Source organism: Heteronotia binoei, chromosome 1 (assembly GCF_032191835.1).
Source record: "Heteronotia binoei isolate CCM8104 ecotype False Entrance Well chromosome 1, APGP_CSIRO_Hbin_v1, whole genome shotgun sequence".
Taxonomy (NCBI): domain Eukaryota; kingdom Metazoa; phylum Chordata; class Lepidosauria; order Squamata; family Gekkonidae; genus Heteronotia; species Heteronotia binoei.
Genome location: NC_083223.1, coordinates 208024870 through 208050864, shown reverse-complemented (window position 1 = coordinate 208050864; position 25995 = coordinate 208024870). Strand labels below are relative to the sequence as shown.

Below are 25995 nucleotides of genomic sequence, written 5' to 3'. Positions count from 1 at the left end.
TGTCCGCTACCTTCGCACCAGGCAGGCAAGTCACCATACGGTTTTGCCATCCAGCTGTCTACTTGCCTAAGGATCGAATCACCAACTACCAAGATCCCCCTTCTCTCCCTGCCCAGGGATGGTTCCTTGGCGTGAAAGGATACCCGCTCACCAACTGAAGAAGAGGTCCCTTCTGAGGGCGCATTCCCCTTATCCTCAGCCCGGTGCCCTGTTCCCTCTCAACTCTCATGCTCCGTGGCAGCAGCAAAGCTGCCACATTCAGAGCGGGGCTCATCTAATACGTCCCCGAGAGTCTTCCCCGAGTGCCTAACTGACTGTCTCTGCTTCTCCAGGTCAGTCACCTCGGCCTCAAGGGTACGAACTCGTTCCCTGAGGACCAGGAGCTCCTTGCATCGAGCACACACCCAAGACTTCTTTCCTGTGGGCAGACAGTCATACATGTGACACTCAGTGCAAAACACTGGAAAGCCCCCACCCCTCTGCTGGCATTCTACCTTCATGATAGCTTTTTTTTTTAAAATATACAATCCCCTTTTAAATCCTGTTTGTTTACGTGGCTCCCCTTCTGGAGGTCAACTTACCTTACTGGGAGCACAAGGAAATTAGGGATCTGGGTTCCTGGTCCTTACAGAGCCCCCAGACTAAAAGCCACAGCCCAAGAGCCCTTTAGCTCTCTGGCAAGGCGCAGCTTAACAAGGCAAAGAGGGTGGGGAACACAGCCACTCCTAATCAATCAGCAACAATCACTTTCAATCACCTTCAGCCCACTCAACCAAACAAACAGCAGTTCCCCAGCAACCACAAACTCAGAATTTTCAGCAGTCACACAAACTCAGAAATTCCCAGCAACTTCCCCAGCTGCTCACCCTTATATCAGTTATTCTCTACTCTATCTCAGAACTCTCTGAACTGCAACACCGTCTTTATACTTTTCTGTGAGACAAAGTACTCTAGTTTTACCAAATGTTAACACAAGTAATAGTGGGTCTGCTTCAGCTTGTAGGTGTTTCTAATTAGCCTTTCTCATATATTCTATCTATTATCTCTTTCAAGGTCTGATAACTGAATGTCATAACTGGCTAAGTGAAAAGCCTGCACTCTCACTTCAGTAACTAGATGGGAAGGGGGGCCAGAAGCAAGCTGCATCATCTCTTGGAGGGCTCCAGTGAATGAGTGCTCTGATTAGATTCCAGAGACCACCTGCCAGAAAACAAGAAACTACAATTGGGCCTTAGATAAGGGTGATGATATGCTAACTTTTGATCCCATAGGACAGATGTATAAACTTCTAGCCTTAACTCTACAGTTTTGAATGGTGCACCAATTAATGCCAGGTACTAAAGTGTCAGAAAGAAAAAGTTAGATTTTGTTGCTGTGACGGAATCAAAGGGTTAATGGAGAAGCTGAGGACTCAGAGAGCCCTGAGTCATGTGACCCGAAGGTGGGGGCCAGGGGTGCTCAGTACTCTCAAGTCCTGAATGACAGCTAGCGGCTCAGAGGTTAACTGTCAGAAAAAAACGGTCAGAAAGGGAGAGTTGGACTTAGAGTGTGTGAGAGAGGCTTGGTGTGAAGTGAAGCTCTATATACACTCTGTGAAATCAGCCAGGTGGTTGAGTGTGAGGCATATCTCTAGGTCACGAGTGCCCTCTAAGGAATAGGAAGGTGACAGAGAGTGTCTAAGTGGAAGGCCTTAGTGGTCACAGAAATATGATACACTGCTCCTAGGAGTTTATAAGGTGGCTGAGGGAGAGCCGTGAGTCTGAGGAAGTCAGGAGAGCTGGGGCTTGTCAAACCAGACGACTCGAGGGACCAGGCACTCAAAGCCCAAGAGGCCAGCCTGATTAAAGTTTAGGAGAGTGGATTACTAGAAGAACTGTGTACCCTGAAATACCTCAGAGCATTGCTGGAGGGTCTAGCCGACATACTGTATAGGAAATGTTATTCCTACAAGATGCAAACTAGCTTCTGTACAGACATCCCATCCCCCAGTTAAAGCCTATTTTGTAAATAAAGAACTATAGTTTGCTGTTACGTTCTTTGGTGCCTGTGTGATTGGGAAAGACTTCAAATCTGCAGTGGTCCCCTGCTCATCTACTGTATCAGACCCCCGAAGAGACTAACGTATATTTAGCTGCCCTCGCTGAGGCAGGAGACGGTAGGCTGGCGTCGCCATAGCAGTGTGTGATAGTTGCATTCTTTGCTAATTAACTCTAGAGACTGTTGACTAGTGGTGTTTTTAATTTTATTTGCTCAATAAACTTGTATGTATTTCTCTAAAGGCTTTGGTCTTCTTGTGTGCATTAAACCTCAGGGACCCAAAATTTGAGCACTGCTTACTAGTTTGGGAGCCAATGGCTCAGAAGGACCCAGCCTTGGATTTCCGGACGTTTTCCATTATAGAATCATAAGATCATAGAGTTGGAAGGGACCTCCAGGGTCATCTAGTCCAACCCCCTGTACAATGCAGGAAACTCAGAAATACCTCCCCCTAAATTCACAGGATCTTCATTGCTGTCAGATGGCCATCCAGTCTGTTTAAAAACCTCCAAGGAAGGAGAGTCCACCACCTCTCGAGGAAGCCTGTTCCACTGAGGAATCACTCTAACGGTCAGGAAGTTCTTCTTAATGTTGAGCTGGAAACTCTTTTGATTGAATTTCAACCCACTGGTTCTGGTCCTACCTTCTGGGGCCACAGAAAACAATTCCACACCATCCTCTATATGATAGCCCTTCAAGTACTTGAAGATGTACTTGAAAACTGTCACAAGGAGAGCAGACATGCCTACCAATCTCAGACCCATCAATTACATTGAGGAGGGATGCAAATTGGAGTGGGGGAAAATATGATTAATATGATTAAAGCTAATTTACTGATGAAGTAAACAAACCTAGTAATTATTCTGCATGGGTGGAGAGTACTGTAACTAGGGCAGCAGTCCCTGTGAAGGCAAACTTGGCAAAGCTGTGATGGCAGCCATACAGCATAAATGGAGGTCCTGAATGCTAGAATGATGAAGATTAGCAATGATGAAGAGAGCTACTGTTTGCTGATGATGCTGCACTTGTCTCCCACTCGGTATCAGCTCTGCAGCATATGACGTCCTACTTTGCAGAGGCTGCCAAGCTATTCGGCCTAGAAGTTAGTCTGAAGAAGACAGAAGTTCTCCACCAGCCTGCACCCCAGGAAGATTATCACCCTCCCTGCATCACTGTGGGTGAATCAGTTTTGAAGACAGTCCAGCAGTTCAGCTACCTGGGGTGCATCATCTCCTCAGACGCCAAGATCGACAAGGAGATTGACAATAGACTGGCAAAGGCAAACCGTACATTTGACCGACTGCATAAAAGAGTGTGGAGCAACAAGCATCTGAAAAAAGGCACAAAGATCAATGTTTACAAAGCGGTTGTGATGACAACCCTCATCTACGGCTCCGAACCGTGGGTTTTATACCGTCATCACCTGCGACTCCTTGAGCGCTTTCATCAGTGCTGCCTTCGCACCATCCTCAACATCCACTGGAGTGACTTTGTGACCAACACTGAAGTCCTCAAGCGGGCGGAGGTTACAAGCATCGAGGCATTGTTGTTGAAGACGCAGCTGCGCTGGGCAGGGCATATCTCCAGGATGGAAAACCACCGCCTTCCCAAAATTGCTCTGTATGGCGAACTTTCCACCGGCCATCGAAATAGAGGGGCACCAAAGAAGAGGTACAAGGACTCCTTGAAGAAATCCCTTGGTACCTGTTGCATTAACCATCACCAGTGGTCTGACGTAGCCTCAGAGTTTGCTACATGGCTACCCTTCTGAAATCAGCAACAGAAAGCAGCTAAAATATCAAGCCCAGCCAGAGCTCTCCGATTTCGCAAGAATACAAGAGATTTCACAGAACATATCAAACAAATATCAAACAAATAATGGATGGATGGTTGCACTGGGACTCCAGTCACACTTACCAGTTTCCTGGCAGGAAGAAGCTATATTTGTCAGAATTCGCACTCCGTGAGCTGCAATACCCTGGTTATTGTGGTAACAGGACTCTTGTGCCAGCTTCACTAGGTCTGATGACCTCGCCGTAGCAACCGTACCTCCTAAACAAGGAGAAGGAAACTTTTAAGCAATGTAGCACTGCCAGTTGTACACAATATGACAGCTGAGGAGTGAGGAAAGCGTAAGAAATTAGGGCAATAACTTTAATGAGAGCAAGATGCAATGATAGGTCTCTGTGCAATTCCCAACAGCAAAAGGTCTTTCATCAGCTGGCAAAAGAACATTCATAAGGCCCATAGTTAGCATGGAGAAGATGCCACTTTCATGTATCAGTTGTCTTTGATATAAAGCTTTATGCTACACTACATCTAATCATTTACAGAGTGCCAAATTTTGGAAAAATTAATTATAAGCTACACCAACTCATAAATGTTTTAACTCATAACACTATCCACATGTGTGACCAACAGTGACAAGCCCCGTCAAACTGGCTTTCTTCCCACTAACTAGTTATTCATTTTGCTTTTGCTATGGCTCAAAATCCTTTAAGCAGCTTCTCCAGATTTCTATCTATTCTAACCTTTATGTCTCTAATTCATCCTGCTGCATGAAGTAAATGCTGTCACTTCCAATGGCCAGTGGTGCCAGTTTCTTCACCACCACCGCAGTTGTGAGCAGTGCACACTCTTGGACATGGCAAGAGCTCTACACTCACATTTTCCACTAATAGCAGAGAACACAGGAGAGATGTCTGCTTCCCTTTGCATTGGCTTTGTAGGAGACAATCTCAGACAGCTCCTGCAAGAGCCCCATGGGAGTGAAGGAGTCTTCTTCTCACCCCACTCCATGGAAGCACAGAGAAGAACAGGTTGCTTACCTGTAACTGATGATCTTCGAGTGGTCATCTGTGCAGTCACACTGATGGGATATAGGCGCCTGCGCCGATCTCGATCGGTATTCTTGAAAGCTGCGGATTTCCGCGCCCCAGGCCCAGTGCGCATGCGCAGAAGCCCCACTGCGCATGCCCACAGGGACCGGAGCGGACATCCCGCCAGTTCCTTCTGACCGCTGCGTAAGCCCTTAGAGATGGACCGGCAGCGGAGGGGAAGGAGGGCGGGTAGTGTGACTGCACAGATGACCACTCGAAGATCATCAGTTACAGGTAAGCAACCTGTTCATCTTCTTCGTGGTCTCTGTGCATCACACTGATGGGAGATTAGCAAGCAGAGTCCTACCTGGAGGAGGGTGCAACGGTCCATCATCGAGAAGCCTCTTGAAGCACCGCACGGCCCACTGATGAGCGTCTACGCCAGTCCAGGTCCAATGCATAATGGTTTACAAACGTATGCGGGGAGGACCAAGTGGCCGCATCACAAATGTCCTTCAGTGGGATTCCTCTCATAAAGGCTGCCGATGTCGCTAGGGCTCTAGTGGAATGAGCTCTAATCTGTCTTGGCAGGGGCCTCTTGCTTAACAAGTAGCATAGTTTTATCGTCTCAGTTATCCATTTGGAGATTCGCTGTGACGATACTCTTACACCTTGTGATGTTGTGGAATATGAGACAAAAAGTCTAGTGTCCTTACGTCCAGGCCTCACTCTAAGTAGAACGAGAGTGCCCTTTTTACATCTAGCGTGTGAAGTTTCCTCTCCCAGTCTGAACTTGGGTTTGGAAAGTACACGGGTAAGCATATTTCTGCATTCAGGTGAAAGGCAGATGTCACTTTCGGAAGGAAGGTTATATCCGGGCGCAGCCTCACTCCTTCCGCGCTGAATTTCAAGTATGGGTCATCGCAGCGCAACGCTGCCAGTTCACCGACCCTGCGGGCTGAGGTAACGGCCACTAGAAAGGCTGTTTTCCAAGACAGTAATTGCAAGGAACATGTCGCCATTGGTTCGAAGGGTTTTCCCGTTAACGCCTGCAACACTGCTGGAAGGTCCCAGGCCGGGGCTGGGTCACGTACCGTAGGGTACAATCTTGCTAAGCCCTTTAAGAACCGTTTAGTATCAGGGTGAGAAAATACCGAATGGCCTCCCAATTGTTCATGGTTAGCCGATATAGCTGCCAGGTATACCCTCACCGATGACACCGTTAGTCCCTTGTCCATAAGTGAAAGCAAAAAGTCTAATATTAGTGGCAGGCCTGCCGTCCTAGGTTCTTTATTAGTCTTGTTAACAAATTGGGCAAACCTTGTCCATTTATACTGATACGATTTTCTCGTGGATAACTTTCTACTATTCAGCATGACGTCAAGGGCTCTGTCCGACAGTCTCGTCACTCCAGCCGCCAAGCTGTGAGTTTCAGGTGGGGTACATCGTGGTGAATCACCCTGCCGTCGTGAGATAGTAGAAGGTCTGAGCTCACTGGAAATTGGTGGAACCTCCCGTGAGACAGCCGCAGTATCGGGGAGAACCACTGTTGTCTGGGCCACCATGGTGTGATGAGAATCCCCTTGGGGCGTTCTAAATGAATCTTGTGAACCACCCTCGTGATCAGTGGGATCGGTGGGAAGAGGTACACGTGTCGGCGGGACCATGGGATCAGTAACCCGTCTCCCAACGATAGGGGGTCCGCCCCCCCTCTGCAGCAAAATTTTTTGCATTTTGAGGTGCTGCGTGTGGCAAACACGTCCACTTCCGGTGTGCCCCATTTCTGGAACACCGGCCGAAGGAACTCCCAATTGAGTTCCCATTCGTGGAGAGAGGCCCCCCCTCGACTGAGGTAATCCGCACAGGTGTTCAGATTGCCTGGCAGATGTGTGGCTACTAGAGTTGTGTCCAATTCTCTGCAGATTTCCCAAATCCTTAGGGCTAGAAAGCACAGTTTCCTTGAAACCGTGCCGCCTTGTCTGTTCACATAAGAGAGGGCAGTGGTGTTGTCTGTCAAGATCGCTACCGTTCTCCCCGTAATCAGGTGTTTGAAGGAGAGGACGGCATGATGTATGGCCAGCAGCTCCAGGAAGTTGATGTGGTAACGCAGAAGATCCTGAGGCCATTTGCCCCCCACACACATGTCGTTCGCGTGTGCACCCCAGCCCCACAGGGATGCATCCGTGGTTATAGTCAGCGTGGGAGTCTGCCTGTGGAACGGGGCTCCCTGGAGGAGGTTCTGTCTCTCCTGCCACCAGGGCAGGGTCCAGAGCACCGACGGTGGGACCGTCAGTTGGCGTGAAGGGGGGTCTGTTTGGCAGTTGAACACACGTAGGAACCACAGTTGCAGTGTCCTCATGTGGAATCTGGTGAAACTCAGTACTGCCGTGGTCGCTGCCATTAAGCCCAGGAGGCGTTGAATTTGGAACGCCGTGACTGTAGGGTTGGTCAGGAACACGTGTATTAGAGATATGATGTCTTCCGCTCTTTGTGTCGGCAGGAAAGCCCTGCAGGCTTTTGAGTCCAATATGGCCCCTATGAATTGCGCTCTCTGGGAGGGCTGCAACGCCGATTTCTTTAGGTTGACCTGTAGGCCTAATTTTTGCAGAAGGGCTAAGGTGACTTCTACGTGCCGTGTTAAAAGTATTTCCGAACTCGCTACCAGCAGCCAGTCGTCTATATAGGGAAAGACAGTGATCCCCTGTAGACGCAGATGAGCAGCTACCACCACCATGATCTTTGTAAAAACTCTCGGTGCCGTAGAGAGGCCAAAGGGCAAAGCTTTGTATTGGTAGTGGGAGTCTCCAATTGTGAATCTGAGGAACTTTCTGTGGCCCTGATGTATGGTCACATGGAAGTAGGCATCTTGCAGGTCTAGTGTGGCCATCCAATCCCCTTGGTTCAGTAGGGGTAGGATGTTCTGTAGGGAGACCATTCTGAATTTGTGGTTTTGTATGAAATTGTTTAGGCCTCGTAAGTCCATGATGGGTCGAAGGCCTCCATCCTTTTTGGGGATGGTGAAATAACGGGAGTAAAACCCTCGCCCCTCTTGGTTGGTTGGCACCTTCTCTATCGCATCTTTTTGGAGAAGCGATTGGACCTCTTCCTGTAGAGTGGGAGATGCTCTGGTGTGAATGACAGTGGGAACAGTGGGGTTTTCTCTGAATTCTATTTGATAACCCTCGCGGATTATCGACAGAACCCATTTGTCCGTAGTGATTGTGGACCATGCCGGAGAGTATGGGAAAAGTCTGGTATGGTGTGAGTCCGAAAGGTAGGGGGCAAAACAGGGGGAAGGGCAGTCAAAGACCCTGTTTGGACGGTCTATTCCCCTTTTGTCTGGATGGCTGTGACGAATTGGGTGAGTACTTCGTTTTCGGGTTGTACGGCGGCTTGGAGTAGGTTGAGGAACCTTTGGGCCTCCATTGTTGCTCGGTGGGTTGCTTGGAGAATGGCTTCTTACTCCAAGGTTTGTTCCAGGAGCGTTTCCCCTGGGTTCTAGATGACATGGGAACCCCCAAATTGCGAGATGTTTTGATGCTTTTGTCCATCTCTTGCAATATGGTGTCTGTGGTGGAGCTGAATAGCCCACTTCCGTCAAAGGGAAGATCTTCGATGCAGGATTGTGTATCCGGCTGGAGTGCCGTCGACCTCAACCAAGAGTGGCGTCTTAAGGTGATAGCTGAGGTGAGTGTTTTTGCTGAGATGTCACCTGCATGTTTAGCCGAATTAATTTGCTGCTTAGCTAGCGCTATGCCTTCCCTTTGAATTTTCTTAAGTGCCTGTTTGGCTTGTTCTGACAGGTCCGGAAGTGTTGATAACTGATCCCACAGGGCGTATTGGTAGCGGCCCATGCACGCGCCATAATTTGCCACCTTTACTCCCAGCGAGCCTGCCGTATAAATTTTTCTGCCTAAATTGTCTAACTTCTTTCCTTCCTTGTCTGGAGGAGAAGCATGTGTCTTTCTGGCCTTTGACGAGGACGCCACCACCACCGAGTTTGGCTTCGGGTGGGTAAACAAAAACTCGGCTGTGGATTCCTGGACTCGATACATGTGGTCGAGTCTTCGGGAGCTTATTGGTGTTGAGGCTGGCTTGTCCCACGATGCTTTTGTCGTGTGTAGCATCACCGTAGTAAGTGGTAAAGCTATGGCCGTCGAGGTATCCAATTGCACGACATCGAACACGTTATCGGTAACCACCGGCTTGGGTTGGACCGTCGGTAGCGATAGAGTGTGTGCCATCCTTTTAATTAAATCTCCATATGATTTTAAGTCCTCTGATGGAGATATGGGCAACTCTTCGCCTACCTTGCTGGATGGAGCTGGCTCTTCCGGCGAAGAAATTTCCTCTCGTGGAGAGTCTTCCCCGGATGTTGGGGAGCCTTCTCTGGATTCTGAGTGCTCCGAGGAATGCTTGGGTGTTTCTTGGGCCCTTGGTGACTCGGGAGTCTTCCGCTCGGGGCTCCGAGATCGTGGGGTAGTTTTCGGCTCTTTCGGTGGCGTTGTGTCCGGTGGTTTCGAGACCGACGCCGACGGTGTGTGTCGAGGTCGGTATGACGTTCGGGATCTGACAGATGCTTCCGATTGTTGGTCCCAATCCAGATGTCTGGGAGGGAACCAGGGGAACATAGAAGGCATGGGGCAGGACCCGTAGAGGTACTGCCACTGTCTTTGATCCCACGACATTGTAGGCGGTGGTTTCGGTGGGGAATGATCCCTGTTGCGAGATCTCTCCTCTGAATCTCTGGATCGATGCCGATGCCGGGGAGCGTGCCGAGGGCTTCTTGAACGGTCGCGCCCGCGGTCCTCCCTCGGCGTGGTAGATCGATCTTCCTTGGGGTGCTGGGTTTGCCGACGATCGGGGCTGACTGATGGTTCCCTGATCGGCGTTCGGGGCTGAGCGGTGTCCTCCACTGTGTGTATCTCCAGTGGGCTGCTCTCCGCTCCCGATCTCTGGGATAGCTCTAAGTCGCGATCCGAGTCGGATGAAATGGCGATCTGCGTCGACATCGATGCCAACACCGGGGGGCTTAACCGGCGGCGTGGGGAAGCGAACAGCTTCAGTGGTGGTACTTTCGCCGTCGATCCCGATGGTGACGTCGGTAGCGAAGTCGCGGACGATCGATGTTTGTCCGACTTTTTCTTTTTCTTCGCTTCCGGCTGCAGTCCCTTCTCCTCCCTTGGCCGTTTTGCAGGAGTGGAGGAGGCGGACTTTGATGCCGAGCCCGATTTTGTGGGGCGGTCGGCGTCGGAGGTGCTCTTGTCGGCGCCGAGCGACTCCGATGTCGACGGGGTGTGCGTCGCTGCCGACGTTCGTTTAGGCGACAGTGCTTTCTCCATCAGTGCCGCTGCTAAACGACCCGCGCGGTTCTTTTTCGTCTGGCGGGAAAATTTCGCGCAGTGGACACACGCGTCGGGGATATGCGTTTCTCCCAAGCAAAAAAGGCAAAGCAGGTGTCCGTCTGTGGGGGAGATCTTGCTACCGCAGTTCTTACACCTTTTGAAAAATCCCCACCGTTTTTCCATACGGGGGGGGGGGGGGGTGAGGGAAAGGCGGGAAAAAAGGGGGAAAAACTGAGGGAAAAGTTTTGGAAAAATCTTTCGCCTTCTCCCTCCCTAGTCTTTAAAAAGACTGTTGTGTGGTCTATGCCAATTAAAGTTCTATAACGTTCAAAATCCAACAACTAGCAACTTCCAAGAAAAGGATTTCTACCGACCGTGCGAGAGATCGACCGATCCAAGCGGCGGTCAGAAGAGAACTGGCGGGATGTCCGCTCCGGTCCCTGTGGGCATGCGCAGTGGGGCTTCTGCGCATGCGCACTGGGCCTGGGGCGCGGAAATCCGCAGCTTTCAAGAATACCGATCGAGATCGGCGCAGGCGCCTATATCCCATCAGTGTGATGCACAGAGACCACGAAGAAGATCTGAGAGGAAGGTCTTGTTTCACTTTCTTGTCCCAAAAAGGTAAGAAACAATGGTTTATCATTAGATGGACAAGAAAAGGTTTGACAACATATACCAGAAAAGATGTAAAACAGACAACAGTGAAGGGATAAGTGAGAGCAGCAAAACTATGTTTCCACTAAACACAAGCACATAGCTGCCTCTTAGTGATGGAATCACTGCTTAATGCTATGTGCCCTTCTTCTTATATGCATTTATTGTGCTTACTTCAGTGTAGTACAGTGGCATGCTTAATATGGTAAACCCAGGTTCAAATCCCCATTCAGCTCCAAAACACTCTGAATTGTCTTGTACAACTCAATATTTTTCTAATCGAACAGGCCTAAGAAATTGTTGCATAATTAAAATGCTGGCTCTGAATTCCTTGGAGAGAGAATGGGATAGTAACATAACAAATCCATAGTTCCAGCTCAGTACAATCACAATTCCAATCCAACAAAATCAAAGGAACTTAACATGAATTGGAACACAAACATTCTGATTAAACTAAATTTTCCTCAGACAGATTCTAGACAGCACAATATATAAATCTTTTAAACAAACATGGAGGCAGGTACAGCTGCCAACTTTCAAGGAAAAAATGTCTCTTTTACACCCACTGAATGAGATATATTTACAGGGTGATATTTATCTGTATGCCATAAAAAGTTTAACTGCCTGTTTCTACACATTAAGCATTTAATAGAGATAAAGAGACAGCATATTTTCCACCAGGCTTACTAGCAACACTAGAGGCAGGACTGCGGGCTACACATGGCCCATATTCTATTATCCTTAGAGATATGCGACTGTGGTGCTAAAGATGCTTTAACCCCATATACTGATGTGTTTGCAGCTAATAGGCAACAATGACTTCGCTACATGCATTGTTGTGTCCATGTATAAGGCAGTGGATATACTCAAAAGAGGAGATGGCAGCACAGGATGGGGAACTGATCTGCACCATTACATGCTCAGCAATTCGTTCAGCCCCATCGCTGGTAATCTAGCAAAAGTCACTGAACTAGAGTCTCAGTTCAGCATTTCAGTCATTATCATGTTCCTGCAGAAAAATAAACCCATTCTCACAGTCTGGGAAGTGTTTCCACACCACTCACTGTTCAACATTAAGACTGTTCGCAGGACTAAAGAATCACCACATACTAAATTCTGTGAAAAGGAATGGAAAAACAGAGACAAATGAGCGAATCTATTCATACCTGGAGCAATGCTGAAATACTGTTTGATGGCGATTGTCCCCAAGAGTGTGGAAAGTACAGAAAGCATGCCTAATTTCAAGCTATCATAGGGAGTTTGAAGAGCACATTCACAAAGTGCCTATGAAGTAAAGAGAAAGAATCTTTTTAGTTCGAAGGAAAAATTCTGCTTTAAAAACTCCCTCAATATGTGTTGACCGATATTCAAACATATACACACACAACTCAGTATTGCCTCACTTGATGATTCCCACAGAAGCACAGGGAAAAACTCAAACAATTATTTTTACCTTTTCAGACAATCCCACTTGTGTCCCGTTCAGGAGGCGTGCCTGAAGGGTTATAGCTAAAAACTGCTTTCTTCTGTTTTTAATTCCATCTTCCGCTTCTGAATTGCTAAGGTGGGCTATGTAAAATGCCTCATAGTGCTTCCTCTTGTCACTGGTTTTTCACGCTCTTTTTCTTACTGCTTCCTGTAATTCCACTTCCCCTTCTCGCCCTGCTAGCATGTGTGAGATCTTCACCTCTGTGTGTGTGTGTGTGTGTGTGTGGTTGTTTCCCCCACCCTCTTCCAGAGAGAAGGAGCGGGGAAGGGAGAGGGAGAGATTGTTTAAGGGATCGCCATGGTGATAAATTGCTCTGGCTTTTTATCGTCTCAGCAATCCTATTTTTTTGTTGTTGTTCAGTCCCACAGTCAAGAAAGAACAACATGGGTGAGTAGGAATAGGAAGCGACACTTTGTGAAATGGCCAGATCGCTTCAGAGACGGGCCCTTAAGGGAAGGTAATTAGCTGTGTGAAAGACCCATCCTGTACCACTTTACTCAGAACTGGCCCAATGACTGATACTATCTGGAATATAAAGGGAATGTGAAGAGGACCTATATGTCTTGAGCAATCATCTGTTAAGTAGCATCATCTGGACGCAATGCTAAACCAATGGAAAAATCTTGCAATAGCAAGGGTAAGGTTTGGACACCTGTTAGAGAAAAGGAGTAAAACTAGCTTGTGATGAGATAAAAATGAAAAATTATCTAGGCACTGTGTTAAAAACCTATTTCTAAGGCTAATATAAAGAGGATACTCCAACAAAATATTAAAGTACCAATTTTCCCCTGAGAACATATGAAGCTACCTTATACTGAATCAGACCTTTGGTCCATCAAAGTCAGTATTGTCTACTCAAACCGGCAGTGCGTCTCCAGGGTCTCAAACTGAGGTTTTTCATGCCTACTTGCCTGGACCCTTTTTAGTTGGAGATGCCGGAGACTGAATCAGAGACCTTCTGCTTACTAAGCAGATGTTCTACCACCAAGCCACCAAGCCACCATCCCTCCCCTAATCACAAAGACAGTTTGAGTAAGAGGTCTTTCTTAACCTTCTCTTCATAACAAGAGTGGGCTGTGCATTCAATCAAGTTAATAAGAAAGCTCTAAAGTAATTTGGGATAGCTAGATAAAAAGCATAGGACGGCAGAGGCTTTCATGAAATAAAAAAAAATACAGAAGAGAAAACCCTATGGACACAAGATCATGTGCTCAAGTAATCCCTTTCTTGGATATTCTTCTTGATATAGGACTTAACAGCTGTGGGTTCCAGGCCCTGAATAATGTCAGGATTTAGTCCAATAAGACACAGCTTTATTTCAAGATCAAGAAGATTTACGAGAATCTGGTTTTAATAGAGACAGGTATCCAAAGTTACTATATCACACTTTAAGGCACACATGGAATGTCAGTTGCCAGGCTTTAGCCTCTAAAGATAGTTGACCCAATTCTCCTCATAGGGACTCTACAGTTACGCATTTTGGTGTATTGATCAATTTACGAAGGAAGCAAAGTAGGGGGAGGTCTAAGGATTCTTTCACTGATCGTATCTAGATAGCTGCCCCGAAAAGCAGAATAGGGACAATTGTGCCCAGAAACAAACTGAAAGTCAGTGATGATTTCTTCTTTAAAAAAATCATGCCAGTGTGTATGTTTTGGAAAACACACAGTAAAGAAAAAAAGGGCAAGTGGAGAAAAGTGTCAGGATTGTAGAAAAATGTTATTGTCAGGAAGGGACAATGACAGAAGTTATCACAAATGAATCTTACAGCTTAATTTATGTATTCTGGCAGACACTGCCTGTACATGTTCAGGTTTTCACCCACAACCATGCAGAATAAGAGCATAATGTTTAGAAGGACTAAAACTCTAATCTATTTCTTCCACTTAGTCTTCAAGTGTACAAAAACACCACCACAAAGTGTAAACTTTAGTATCTCTTAAATACCCAATTTTAATTTATTGATGAACTTTACTTGTGTAACTATGAATGTATCGGGGGAAAAAGCTTTAAAAATTATGGAATTTTGTAGATCATATCTATCAAGATTTCTTTTCCTGTTAATTAGTGCATTTTTCCACTGACTCCTATACAAGGTTCTCCAGAGCAATAATATTTATTCAACTGTGACATGTCAGAAGCAAACAAGGAGTTTGGAGCTTTCACATGATAATAAACAGGGTATCTTTCATACAAAACCAGAATTGATTAATGGGAGAAAGCGAATTTTTGTCTGAGTGACTGCAACATTTAAAAATAGACTACCTGATAGTTTTGCTTTTCATAACAAGTAATAAAACATGGCATTAATCACAATAGTAGGAAAACATCTCATGGGAAAAATAAAGGTTTGGACTCATCTCTCACTTTTCTGCCACTTCCTTTGGTTTCATATCAGGAAACCACATTATCGACATTTTGCCAGTTATACAAATCCTTAATAAATCATCATTATAAGAATCAAATGGCATGTTTACAGAAACAAAACACATCCACAGAAACAAAACAAAGCACCAAAAATAATGGGGTAAGAGTGTTTCAAAACAAGGACTGGTTAGGGCTTTACTTTAGAAAGTATATCAGCTTTGTTTCAGACTTGCTTAGAAACTCTCATCTCTATTGCTCCATTTATTAAGCAGTTGCACAAATGTTACCCCTTCTTGAGCCAAAGGCAATTCAGATGTGGGCTCCAACATCATTGTGTCAAAGCAGAAAAGGCTTTTTTTTGTAACCAAACTTTTTATTTTTGCAATATATTGAAATAAATTCATCTATTCAAATTCAAATATACCTAGCAATGGTGATCCATGCTACGGTCACCTTGAGACTGGATTACTGCAACGCCCTCTACATGGGGCTGCCCTTGTGCCGAACTCGGCGGCTGCAGCTGGTGCACAACGCGGCGGCTAGGCTGTTGCTGGGGCTCCCAAGGTGGGAGCACATACAGCCGGGGCTACGCGGACTGCACTGGCTGCCAGAGGTATACCGAGTTCGTTACAAACTGCTGGTTATCACCTTTAAAGCCCTATATGGCCGAGGACCTGCCTACCTGAGGGACCGTCTCTCCCCATATGAGCCCCAGAGAGCGCTGAGGTCAGCTGGAAAAAAACAGCTGAATATCCCTGGGCCAAGGGAGGCCAGATTGAAGGCCACCCAGAATCGTGCCTTCTCTATTGCAGCTCCACTGCTATGGAATCAACTCCCGGAGGAGGTACGGGCCCTACGATGCTTAGATCAATTCCGTAGGGCCTGTAAGACCCACCTCTTCAAAATAGCCTTAAACTAACGACAAGCTAGGAAAGTGCCGCTGAAAATGCTTTTAGCTTCTGAATTCTATTGAAGATCTAATGTTCATAGCACCATATTGTTAATTGTTAATGTTAATTTTAATATAATCTGTAAACTGTTTTTTAACCATGATTTTATAAGTATAACTCGATGTATAATGTATTTTTATGTTGTGAGCCGCCCTGAGCCTGCCTCGGCGGGGAGGGCGGGATAGAAATAAAAAGTTATTATTATTACATATTTTCCTCCCCCCCCACACTCCTCTTATTCATGACCTCCACCGGTACTTAAAACAAATTAAAAGCATATAAAAGGTAAATTCACAATTATAAAATCTTTAGAAAGAAAAAATTATCATTCACTAACCCTTTCTCTAATAATCACTTAGTGCTTATTAAACACAAAGCTCATAATTATTAAATCAATTCCAGAGTTCCACCTATCTTAGTCTTATCTTAACTCATATATATATTTACCAAAAAACTATGTTCTACTAATGCCTTTATCACAATTCCTCTTTATCCTTTAAAGTTCAATTAATATTGTCATACACTACTAAATATCTTTTCACCATTATAAAATTTTTACACAAAGAGTTATCTTTCATTAACCTTTTCTCTAACATTCACTTAGTACTTATTAAACACAAAACTCATAGTTATAAAATCAACTCCCGAATTCCAGCTGTCTTAATCTTATCTTAACTCATATATGTATAATTACCATGTAACTATATCCTACTAACTCAATAATCATGATTTTATCATTTAAAGTTCAATTAATGTCAAAAGCAGAAAAGGATTAATAGAATGGCTTATAAAATGCCATATACTAAAAAGCAACCAACACAGATAAATCCTGGCTATAGAAAAAGTCTTCTAGAGAAAAAAGTTGTCCCCAGATTTCCCTATAGAGAAATGATGGAATAGGTGTTTGCAACAGAACTGGCAGTTCTAGCAGTTCATCTCTTAATGAGGTGGTGGTATTGTGGTCAGATACAAAGCCCTGCCCCACATTCATAGTCAGTTTGGGGAAAACAGCACTTTGAAACCTAGTTCAAATGCTCTCCATAGCTGCCCACTCACATAAAACACCCTATCTCCTGCAAGTGCAGCCCCAATGTTTTGACCTTTCCATGCTTTTTTTCCTCCTTGCCATCTCATAGTAATCTTAAAAATTCACCAACTTCTTTACTGGAACAGAGCACAGCTTAAATGAGAATGGGGAGCAAGTAGCACAGTTTCTTTCTTTCTGACTAGATCTGCAAATATGTAAACTTTCAAGACAGCAAGCTCAAATATAGCATCAAAAATACCATTCAAGCAATTAATATGATTTTGCCTTTGGCCAACCAACAAAGGAAGTAGGGTTATACGTTAAATAGTAGGGACTGGAACAAACCAGGAAAATGTGGTTGGGTTCGTGGCATGCCCAGTTTGCAAGTCATGAACTGTCACAAGCTTTTAGGTACCAAATGAGACAGTATGGTTTGTGACATGGTAGAACACCAGTGTGCTAAAGACACCCAACTCACAAGGAATCTTCAGCTGACTCTCCTCTACTTGCCCTCCAAGTTTGTCAAGGATTGGATTTATGGGGTCTGAGTTATGTCCCCACCCCCCTCAAAAGAATATACTCCCCGGAAAGTGCTTTCTGGAATGAGAGGAGCACACTCAGGAGTGTAAGAACAGACCCTGTGCAAGCTAGAGACATCAAACTTGCAGGTGACCTCCCCTGATGCTCTTTTACATGCCCTCCAAGTCCCCCCCCCCATTGCTTTGAAGTTTGATAGACACTGAGTGGAGAGTGTCTATCTGGAAATGTATCCACCACGAACCACTTGAAAGTTTGTGGAAAGTTTGTGCCAGTTGATCTGCCACAAACTTGTTTGCAAATCACAAACCAGCCAAAATTAGTCACAAACATTAGTTTGTAAGCTGGTTCATGCCCATCCCTATTAAATAGTTTCTATGCTACCTTGTAGCTTAGTGTTATTCAGTAACGTGCAAAAGTAAAGAACACATCTCTCGGATTGACTTCGTGAACGAAGATTTAAGAAGGGTGCAGTAGTCCACGTCTGCTGCAGGCTCGCTGGTGGCTGACAAGACCAGTGTGGGACAGGCAGATCCGGCCACAGTGGCTGCAGGGAAAAGTCTGATTTAGGGTTGGTGCTGTAGCAGTGCGATTCTTCCTCAATCTCCTTTTGTCCCCAAGACCAGCTATGCGTGCATTCTCAAAGGAATAGACAGCCTGGTGGATGGTGTGCCTCCATGCTTTGCGATCTGAGGCTAGGTCAGACCACTGGTGATGGTTGATGCGACAGGTGCCAAGGGATTTCTTCAAGGAGTCCTTGTACCTCTTCTTTGGTGCCCCTCTATTTCGATGGCCGGTGGAAAGTTCGCCATACAGAGCAATCTTGGGAAGGCGGTGGTTTTCCATCCTAGAAATATGCCCTGCCCAGCGCAGCTGCGTCTTCAACAGCAGTGCCTCGATGCTTGTAACCTCCGCCCTCTTGAGGACTTCAGTGTTGGTCACAAAGTCACTCCAGTGGATGTTGAGGATGGTGCGAAGGCAGCGCTGATGAAAGCGCTCAAGGAGTCGCAAGTGATGACGGTATAAAACCCACGATTCGGAGCCGTAGATGAGGGTTGTCATCACAACCGCTTTGTAAACATTGATCTTTGTGCCTTTTTTCAGATGCTTGTTGCTCCACACTCTTTTGTGCAGTCGGCCAAATACACGGTTTGCCTTTGCCAGCCTGTTGTCAATCTCCTTGTCTATCTTGGCATCTGAGGAGATGATGCACCCCAGGTAGCTGAACTGCTGGACTGTCTTCAGAACTGATTCACCCACAGTGATGCAGGGAGGGTGATAATCTTCCTGGGGTGCAGGCTGGTGGAGAACTTTCTCCGCCATCTGGAGTCATGGAGAGGCTGCTTTGAATAACTTTCTCCTTCATCTGAATTCAGTCCATCCTCTTATCCAGTTCACCGTGGAGAAAGAAAACAATGGTCAACTTGCCTTTCTTGACATTCTCATTACCAGGAAAGATGACGGAAAACTCGGCCACACTGTATTTAGGAAACCCACACACACCGATCGCTATCTAAATAAGAATTCCAATCATCATCCTCGCCAAAAACGTACAGTTGTAAAAACCCTCTTTCACCGTGCATCACGCATCTGTGAACCAAGCCAACTCCAACAGGAACTACACCACCTCAAACGGTCACTGCAGGCCAATGGATACTCCCAACAAGAAATTAGTAGAGCCCTCCATCCCAGGAGACCATCCACACCAAATTCCGAGCCACACACAAATGTGGGTACAGCCTTCCTGCCCTACATAAAATCTGTCACCGACCGCATTGGCAAAATTCTCTAACGCCATAATGTTGACACAGTCTTCAAGCCCACACAACAGATCCACCACATGCTGCGCTTGGCCAAAGATATGAGAGATCCACTTTCAACCCCTGGAGTCTACAAAATACCCTGCTCCTGTGGTGCAGTCTACATTGGCACTACCCAACGCAGTATCAACACCCGTCTCACCGAACACAAGAGACGCTGTCGCTTGTTTCAGCCAGAAAAATCAGCTGTAGCTGAACATGCACTTCAAGAAGGAGACCACGTCATCCACTTTGAAAGAACTGAAGTCCTTTCTACGGTCTCACATTATCATACTCGCCTGAACAGAGAAGCTATTGAGATTTACAAACATCAGCACAATTTTAACAGAAAGGAAGAAGGCATTTTCATCCACCAATCTTGGTACCCAGCTCTGCAAAACACCCTACAGACTATAAATTGCAGAAAGTCTCAGAACAACCAGCAAATTCCACAGAACAATGAGCACAGTCAACAACCATCTTCCTTATCTTCAAACCCCTTCCAACCTTCCCAGCAATTAACACTGAACAATGGTCACATTCAACAGCCATTTTCCTTATCACTACCCTTCCAGGAAGCCCCAACAAACAATGGGCACATCCACAAAACAATTGCCCTTTCATCACACCCCCTCCAGCCTACAAATAGCAGCTCTCCAGCAGCCCTGGCCCCACTCAATCCACAGCAGCCAAGAAGGTCTGAGCGCCTGCTCCGGCAGCAACGCCACTGAGGATGTTCTCCGCAGCTGACAACGAAACGTCTGGAAGGAAAACTTTCTCCAGTAGAACACGGCACTTGATCCCGAAAGATTCTACAAACCCTAACTTCTGTCTTCTTCAGACTAACTTCTAGGCCGAATAGCTTGGCAGCCTCTGCAAAGCAGGACGTCATATGCTGCAGAGCTGATACCAAGTGGGAGACGAGTGCAGCATCATCAGCAAACAGTAGCTCTCGGATAAGTTTTTCCATTGTCTTGGAGTGAGCCTTTAGTCGCCTCAGGTTGAACAGGCTGCCATCGGTGCGATAGCAGATGTAGACACCATCGTCATCATCTAGATCTACTGCGGCTCTTTGAAGCATCATGCTAAAGAAGATCGTAAAGAGAGTTGGCGCGAGAACGCAGCCTTGCTTTACACCTGTGCCTATTGGGAAGGGCTCCGAGAGGTCGTTGCAGTGTCTGACTTGGCCTCGCTGGTCTTCATGTAGCTGGATGATCATGCTGAGGAACCTTGGGGGACATCCTAAACGTTCCAAGATTTGCCACAGGCCTTTCCTGCTAACAGTATCGAAAGCTTTGGTAAGGTCGACAAAAGTCACATATAGACCCTTGTTCTGTTCCCTGCATTTCTCTTGGAGCTGCCTGAGAACAAATACCATGTCGGTAGTGCTCCTGTTAGCTCTGAAGCCACACTGGCTCTCTGGGAGGAGTTCTTCTGCAATGGTGGGCACCAGTCTGTTCAGGAGTATTCTGGCAAGGATTTTGCCTGCGATGGAGAGCAGGGTTATCCCCCGGTAGTTGGAGCAGTCTGACTTTTCCCCTTTGTTCTTACGTAGAATGATGATGATTGCATCGCGAAAGTCCTGTGGTAGTTTGCCTTGTTCCCAGCAGGTGACAAGTACTTTGTGAAGTGTGCTATGTAGTACTGTGCCCCCATGCTTCCAGATCTCTGGTGGGATTCCATCAACTCCCGCTGCCTTGCCACTTTTCAGTTGCTTGATGGCTTTAACAGTCTCTTCTAGGGTGGGGATCTCATCCAACTCTGTTTTCACTGGTTGAAGTGGGGTGAGGTGGATTGCTGAATCTTGAACTACGCGGTTGGCACTGAAGAGAACCTGAAAATACTCCGACCACCGGTTCAGTATGGATGCCTTGTCTGCGAGGAGCACTTGGCCGTCTGCACTACGCAAGGGACTCTTGAGCCTGATATGATGGGCCATATACTACCTTCAGGGCTTCGTAGAACCCTCTTAAATCACCTGTGTCTGCATACAGCTGGGTTCTCTCTGCAAGCTTGGTCCACCACTCATTCTTAATGTCTCGAAGCTTGCGCTGGAGGTTGCTACATGCAGCGCGAAAGATTGCTTTTTTCCCGGGACAGGAGGGCTGAGCAAGATGTGCTTGGTAGGCAGATCTCTTTTTCGCTAGTAATTCTTGGATCTCTTGATTGTTCTTGTCAAACCAGTCCTTGTTCTTCCTTGTGGAGAACCCGAGGACTTCTTCAGAGATCAACAGGATGGTAGTTTTTAGGTGTTCCCAGAGTGCTTCTGGAGAAGGGTCTGTGGGGCAACTGGGGTCCTCAATTCTTGACTGGAGTTTTACCTGGAAGGCAGCTTTAACTTCGGCTGCCTGAAGGCTGCCAACCTGAAGCTTCCTCCGAGGGATACCTCCTCTCCTGGGTGTGGGTTTAAAGTGAAGACGAAGATTGCAGCGTACAAGACGATGATCCGTATGACATTCCGCACTGGGCATTACTCGGGTATGTAAGACATCTCGGACGTCTCTCTGGCGCACCAGAATGTAGTAGATAAGGTGCCAGTGCTTGGACCTTGGGTGCATCCAGGTTGTCTTCAGGCTGTTCTTCTGCTGAAAGATAGTGTTGGTGATGGTGAGCTGGTGCTCCGTGCAGAATTCTAGCAGGAGGCGCCCGTTATCATTGCAGTTGCCAATGCCGTGTTTGCCAAGTACTCCCTTCCAGGCTTCCGAGTCTTTACCTACTCTGGCATTGAAGTCGCCAAGGATGATCACCTTGTCCTCTGTAGGGGTCTTCCGTACGAGGTTGCGTAGATCAGCATAGAACTTGTTCTTTTCTGCAGGATCTGCTTGAAAGGTTGGGGCATACACACTGAAGAGTGTTGCATGCTGCTTGTTTTGAAGTGGGAGGCGCATGGACATGATGTGATCTGAGTGACCTGTTGGCAGGTTTTCAATGTCAATATTCAACCTGAGAAGTTCGTGGGCAATTAGAGCAGAGCGTCGTTCAGGGCGACCACTGTCTACTGTGTCAAGCATGGTTCTGATGTTCCAACACGCAAGCTTTAGTCTTTGCACACTTTGTGAGGCAGGTGCATGCCTTTTCTTTGTTGTTATTTTTCGACCGCAAGTAAGGATGCCCGTTGACCGCAGCTAGCCAACTGGGGGTGGGGAGACGAGCTTTGTTTAGGCCACCTTTTCTAGGCCCCTCTCCGTGCGGAGCAAGCAGTGCTGTCCCTAGATAAGGCTGCTTGGTCATTCAGGGTGCTGCCGAAAAATGCTTTCGTCTCTGGGTGAGCATCAGGCGACCAATACCCTGAATCGCCTACATGCAGGATCGGGACTGCGGCTTCCAGTGGCATCTTCCACCTGCCATTTCGCCCCTTGCCCATCGCTGCAGGACTTGGTGTGTTGTGAGTTGTGGATGTGGATATGCCCTTCAGGCCTGCGCAGAGGAATTTTTAGGTGAAGCACAGTGTGCGCGGTACTGGCTCCACCCTTTCACCTTGGGGTCATCTGCCATGGCCCAGTAAGCCGGGACGCCGGCAGCAAGTCCTCCAGGTGGTAGGTGTTACATTAACGAGCTCTATCTGCCCGGGTTTGATGTTAGAGTTTTCCTTCTCTTGGCTGGCGACGTTGGTGAGCCTAGACTGCCCATCCGGTTATACCGCCGGACATTCGGTCGCACCATGACGTGGCAAACTCTGTGAGAATTGGGGGGGACCAGCGGGAAGGTGTTGCCACAGATGCAGTAATGCAGGAGAGGCCATTGCAGTGACCATCTGCCAGGCATAGCCGGACGGTGACCACGCGGCGTTCACTACACCGGGAAAGGAGAGGCTATGTATTGCGCATATACTTTCCCTGGGGGGGCAGGATACCCAAGAGGGAGCCCCCCCCCCAAAAAAAAACACATACTACTACTAAAAACTAACAGTAAAAACTCTGTATCAGCAAAAAAAGCACAAGGCAACAAAGGAACCCGTGATATAGCATATGCTTATGAAGAAAATAAAAGCAATCAGATAAATCCATCTATCTAACCAAGAAAATATGATGCTGTATCGTGGAACCTCTGCATATTACTTTTCATTGGTTGTTCTTTAACTGGAAATTGTGTGCATTTTTAATAATTAATTTGTTGGTAAGCTGCCATGTAGTTCATTGGACAGAAAGGCAAGACATAAATATTTAATGAATAAATAACTCATACTGGCAGTCCTCAAGGTGCAACAAAAAGATGCAACTGGAGAAGAAGCTGAAGGCACCCATGACTCTGAAGGCACTATTGAACCTATATGTTTTGAGATTGCCTTGTTTCTTCTCAGCATTCCCCATTAATATAATTCATATTTACCAGGCCTTAGAAGTTCATTCCATACTTAATAAGACTGCTGAAAGCCAAGGGTCAACCAAGTCATACAGCGTGACTCCCAGACATAGGATCAGCAGCCATTAAAGAATTCTGCAGAATAGCAACACTAGTTCCTCGTGGTACTGAATATTGTCACAGAATGTATGGCAAACAAAAACACAGTGGTCAGCAGAAAGAGCATCTCCAATTATTTATCTCTCCAGCCTTAGATGCTGGCCTGCAAACAGGCAAGATTTAAAAAGTCACCATACATACCAACCTCGGCACCTCTTGCCATCTTTGAAACAACAAAGAACCACAGTAAACAGCTCTTCAGTTGATAAAGAGCTCAGTTTCATACCAGGAACTAGAACAGTGCTCAGCCAAATGAAACAGTTTTCAACCATGCAGACTCAACAAATGCTCTAACAAGACTTACAAAACATTACACTTACAGGTAGTTTTAGCTGGTTAGTTCAACACAGACATATACACAGCTCTCCGGTTATCTCCCATATTCTCTGTTATATCTTATAAACACAAAATTCTGCTGGGCATGTTTTTTTTAACACAGTTTCTCCTTGGAGGGTCCCTTACTTTCTGGTTCTTTTTCTGTACACTTTCCTTATCTCTCTACCAGACAACACCCATGCTTCTATGTCCACCCAACAGTCTTCATAGCCTCATCCATCCCCCCCCCCCCCGAAATATCCTTCCCTCATTGTTTGTCAGAATTCTAGTGCTCACATTCCTCTCCTGAATCTCCAAAACATCACAGCAATTCAACTGATGGCTTGAGGAAGAGTGTACAGAATGGCTGCCCACTGGCTTCCTGTATTTATTTGGGCACCTAAACTGTTAAGAAATTGCCAAGGCATTTTCATCACGTATACCATTATTGAAACACCACAAGTTGAAGACACTTTTTAAAATAAAAAACTGTCCATTGCAACGAAGTACATCCAAACACGTAACAAGATCAACAACGTAAAATAAGAAATGATTTTTAATAATGCTGATGAGCAATCGCTCCCATTGAATAAGAAGCTTGGACAAATCATAGTTTCATGTGACCACTGGTGAAAGGCACTCTCTGTTTCTTCCAACAGTTTTAATACTTCCAGAGCAGGAACTTCTAAACAAAGCCAAAAACCTGAGGGGGGGGCCAAATAAATGCTTCTGGGTGCCCCCACAGGTGTCAACAGCTGAAGACCAGCCAAGGGTTAGTTTAACTATATACATACGGCATTTCCAATCACATGGAAGATAACAAACTTCCTTGGTTGGCACTCATGATGGCTGTATCCTTAAGTCCAGCTAGAGAAAGGATGCCCTTCGTACCTTAGAGTACAAAGAACTACAGTAAGCCCAATGTTCTGTTCTCACACAGAATAGGGCAGCCTTGAGTGATGAAATGTCCAAAAGCAGTATGCCTGCACAGGAAGGGTTAAGACCATCTGCAATATGTTACACCGAAAAAACACATCAGCTAAAGAGATGGAGTTGATCTGATAATGGTTCACAAACATTGAGACAGCTGATGAAGGAATCTCAACTAGGGATGGTCACAAAATGGGGAAATGGAGGCTTATCTTGGTTTACGAGATCTCACAAACCTTGAAGCTTCACAAACTTTCATTTACCAAATTGGGTCATTTTGTGAGGCTCATGATGTGGTAAAATGGCCCCTTGCAGGCTACACTCGCAGCAAGTCTCAAGCTAACTCTACTGTACTCGCCATCCAAGTTTAGTGAGGACTGGTTTAGGGGGCTGAATTACAGCCCTTCCCCCAAAAGCAGGTGCCCCTAGAAAAGTGCTATCTGAGGAAATCATTGTTGCCGGTTCAGAAATGTGATGAACAAACCCCCTGCAAGCTAGAGGTGGCTCAGAGCCCTAAATCTACCAGATACCGTCCCAGATGGGGAGTGGGGACAGGTGTTCAAAAATCTGAGGGGGAATGTGGGTCCTTAGCCGAGGAAACCAGTAGCTAAGCTCCTTGGCTTGAGCAGAAGGACAGTTGCCTCTGAGCCCTGACTAAGCACCAAACACCCCCAACCACACTGTTCACATTGAGGAATGACTTCCAGATTGGAAGTTTCAGTTGCCTTCCCTCTCTGCCTCCAACTCTCTCTCCACTTAACTGCCTGCTGCAAAGTAAAAACTGCTGCATGTGAGCTGGGAGGATATATCCATTCTGCTTCCACAGAGCAGAATGAGGGTTCTCTTGCTGGCAGGCTTTGGAGGGCCACTATTGTTGTCTCCAGGGTTGCAGAAGTCCATCCCCCACCCCACTGCTTTGACGACTGATCGGTCCCAACACGTCTGCTGCACGAACTTTTGCAAAAACTATGGAGATTAGTGGGAGGTTCATTGCAGACACAATTGCTGAAACCTCGCTCACGAACCTGGCAATTTTCATGATGAATTTAAGATCATGATAAGGTTTATGTCCATCCTAGTCTCAACCATTAAGCATAGCTTGAGCCCAAATTGTCTTAGCTGCCAGGGTGAACTGTGCTACTTGGTAAGAGACACACAAGACCACATTGGAAAGAAGGAGGGGTAGTTTTACAACCACGGGGGGGGGGGGGGGAAGCTAGGCCTTTTAACATTTCTCCAATCAATTTGTTTCTAGGTTCTGTATA

The 25995-nt window shown here is 46.4% G+C and overlaps 1 protein-coding gene across 1 annotated transcript in view; it reads right to left on the bottom strand.

Annotated features, from left to right (window-relative positions):
* Nucleotides 1-25995, bottom strand: part of INTS7 (integrator complex subunit 7) — a 75609-nt gene that overhangs the window by 37243 nt on the left and 12371 nt on the right. The window contains exons 8-9 of the mRNA XM_060247084.1: nt 12022-12139; nt 3955-4089 (exon numbers count right to left, since the gene is read on the bottom strand). Coding sequence (XP_060103067.1) covers nt 3955-4089; nt 12022-12139 — 253 coding nt within the window. The remainder of the gene's footprint in view (nt 1-3954; nt 4090-12021; nt 12140-25995) is intronic.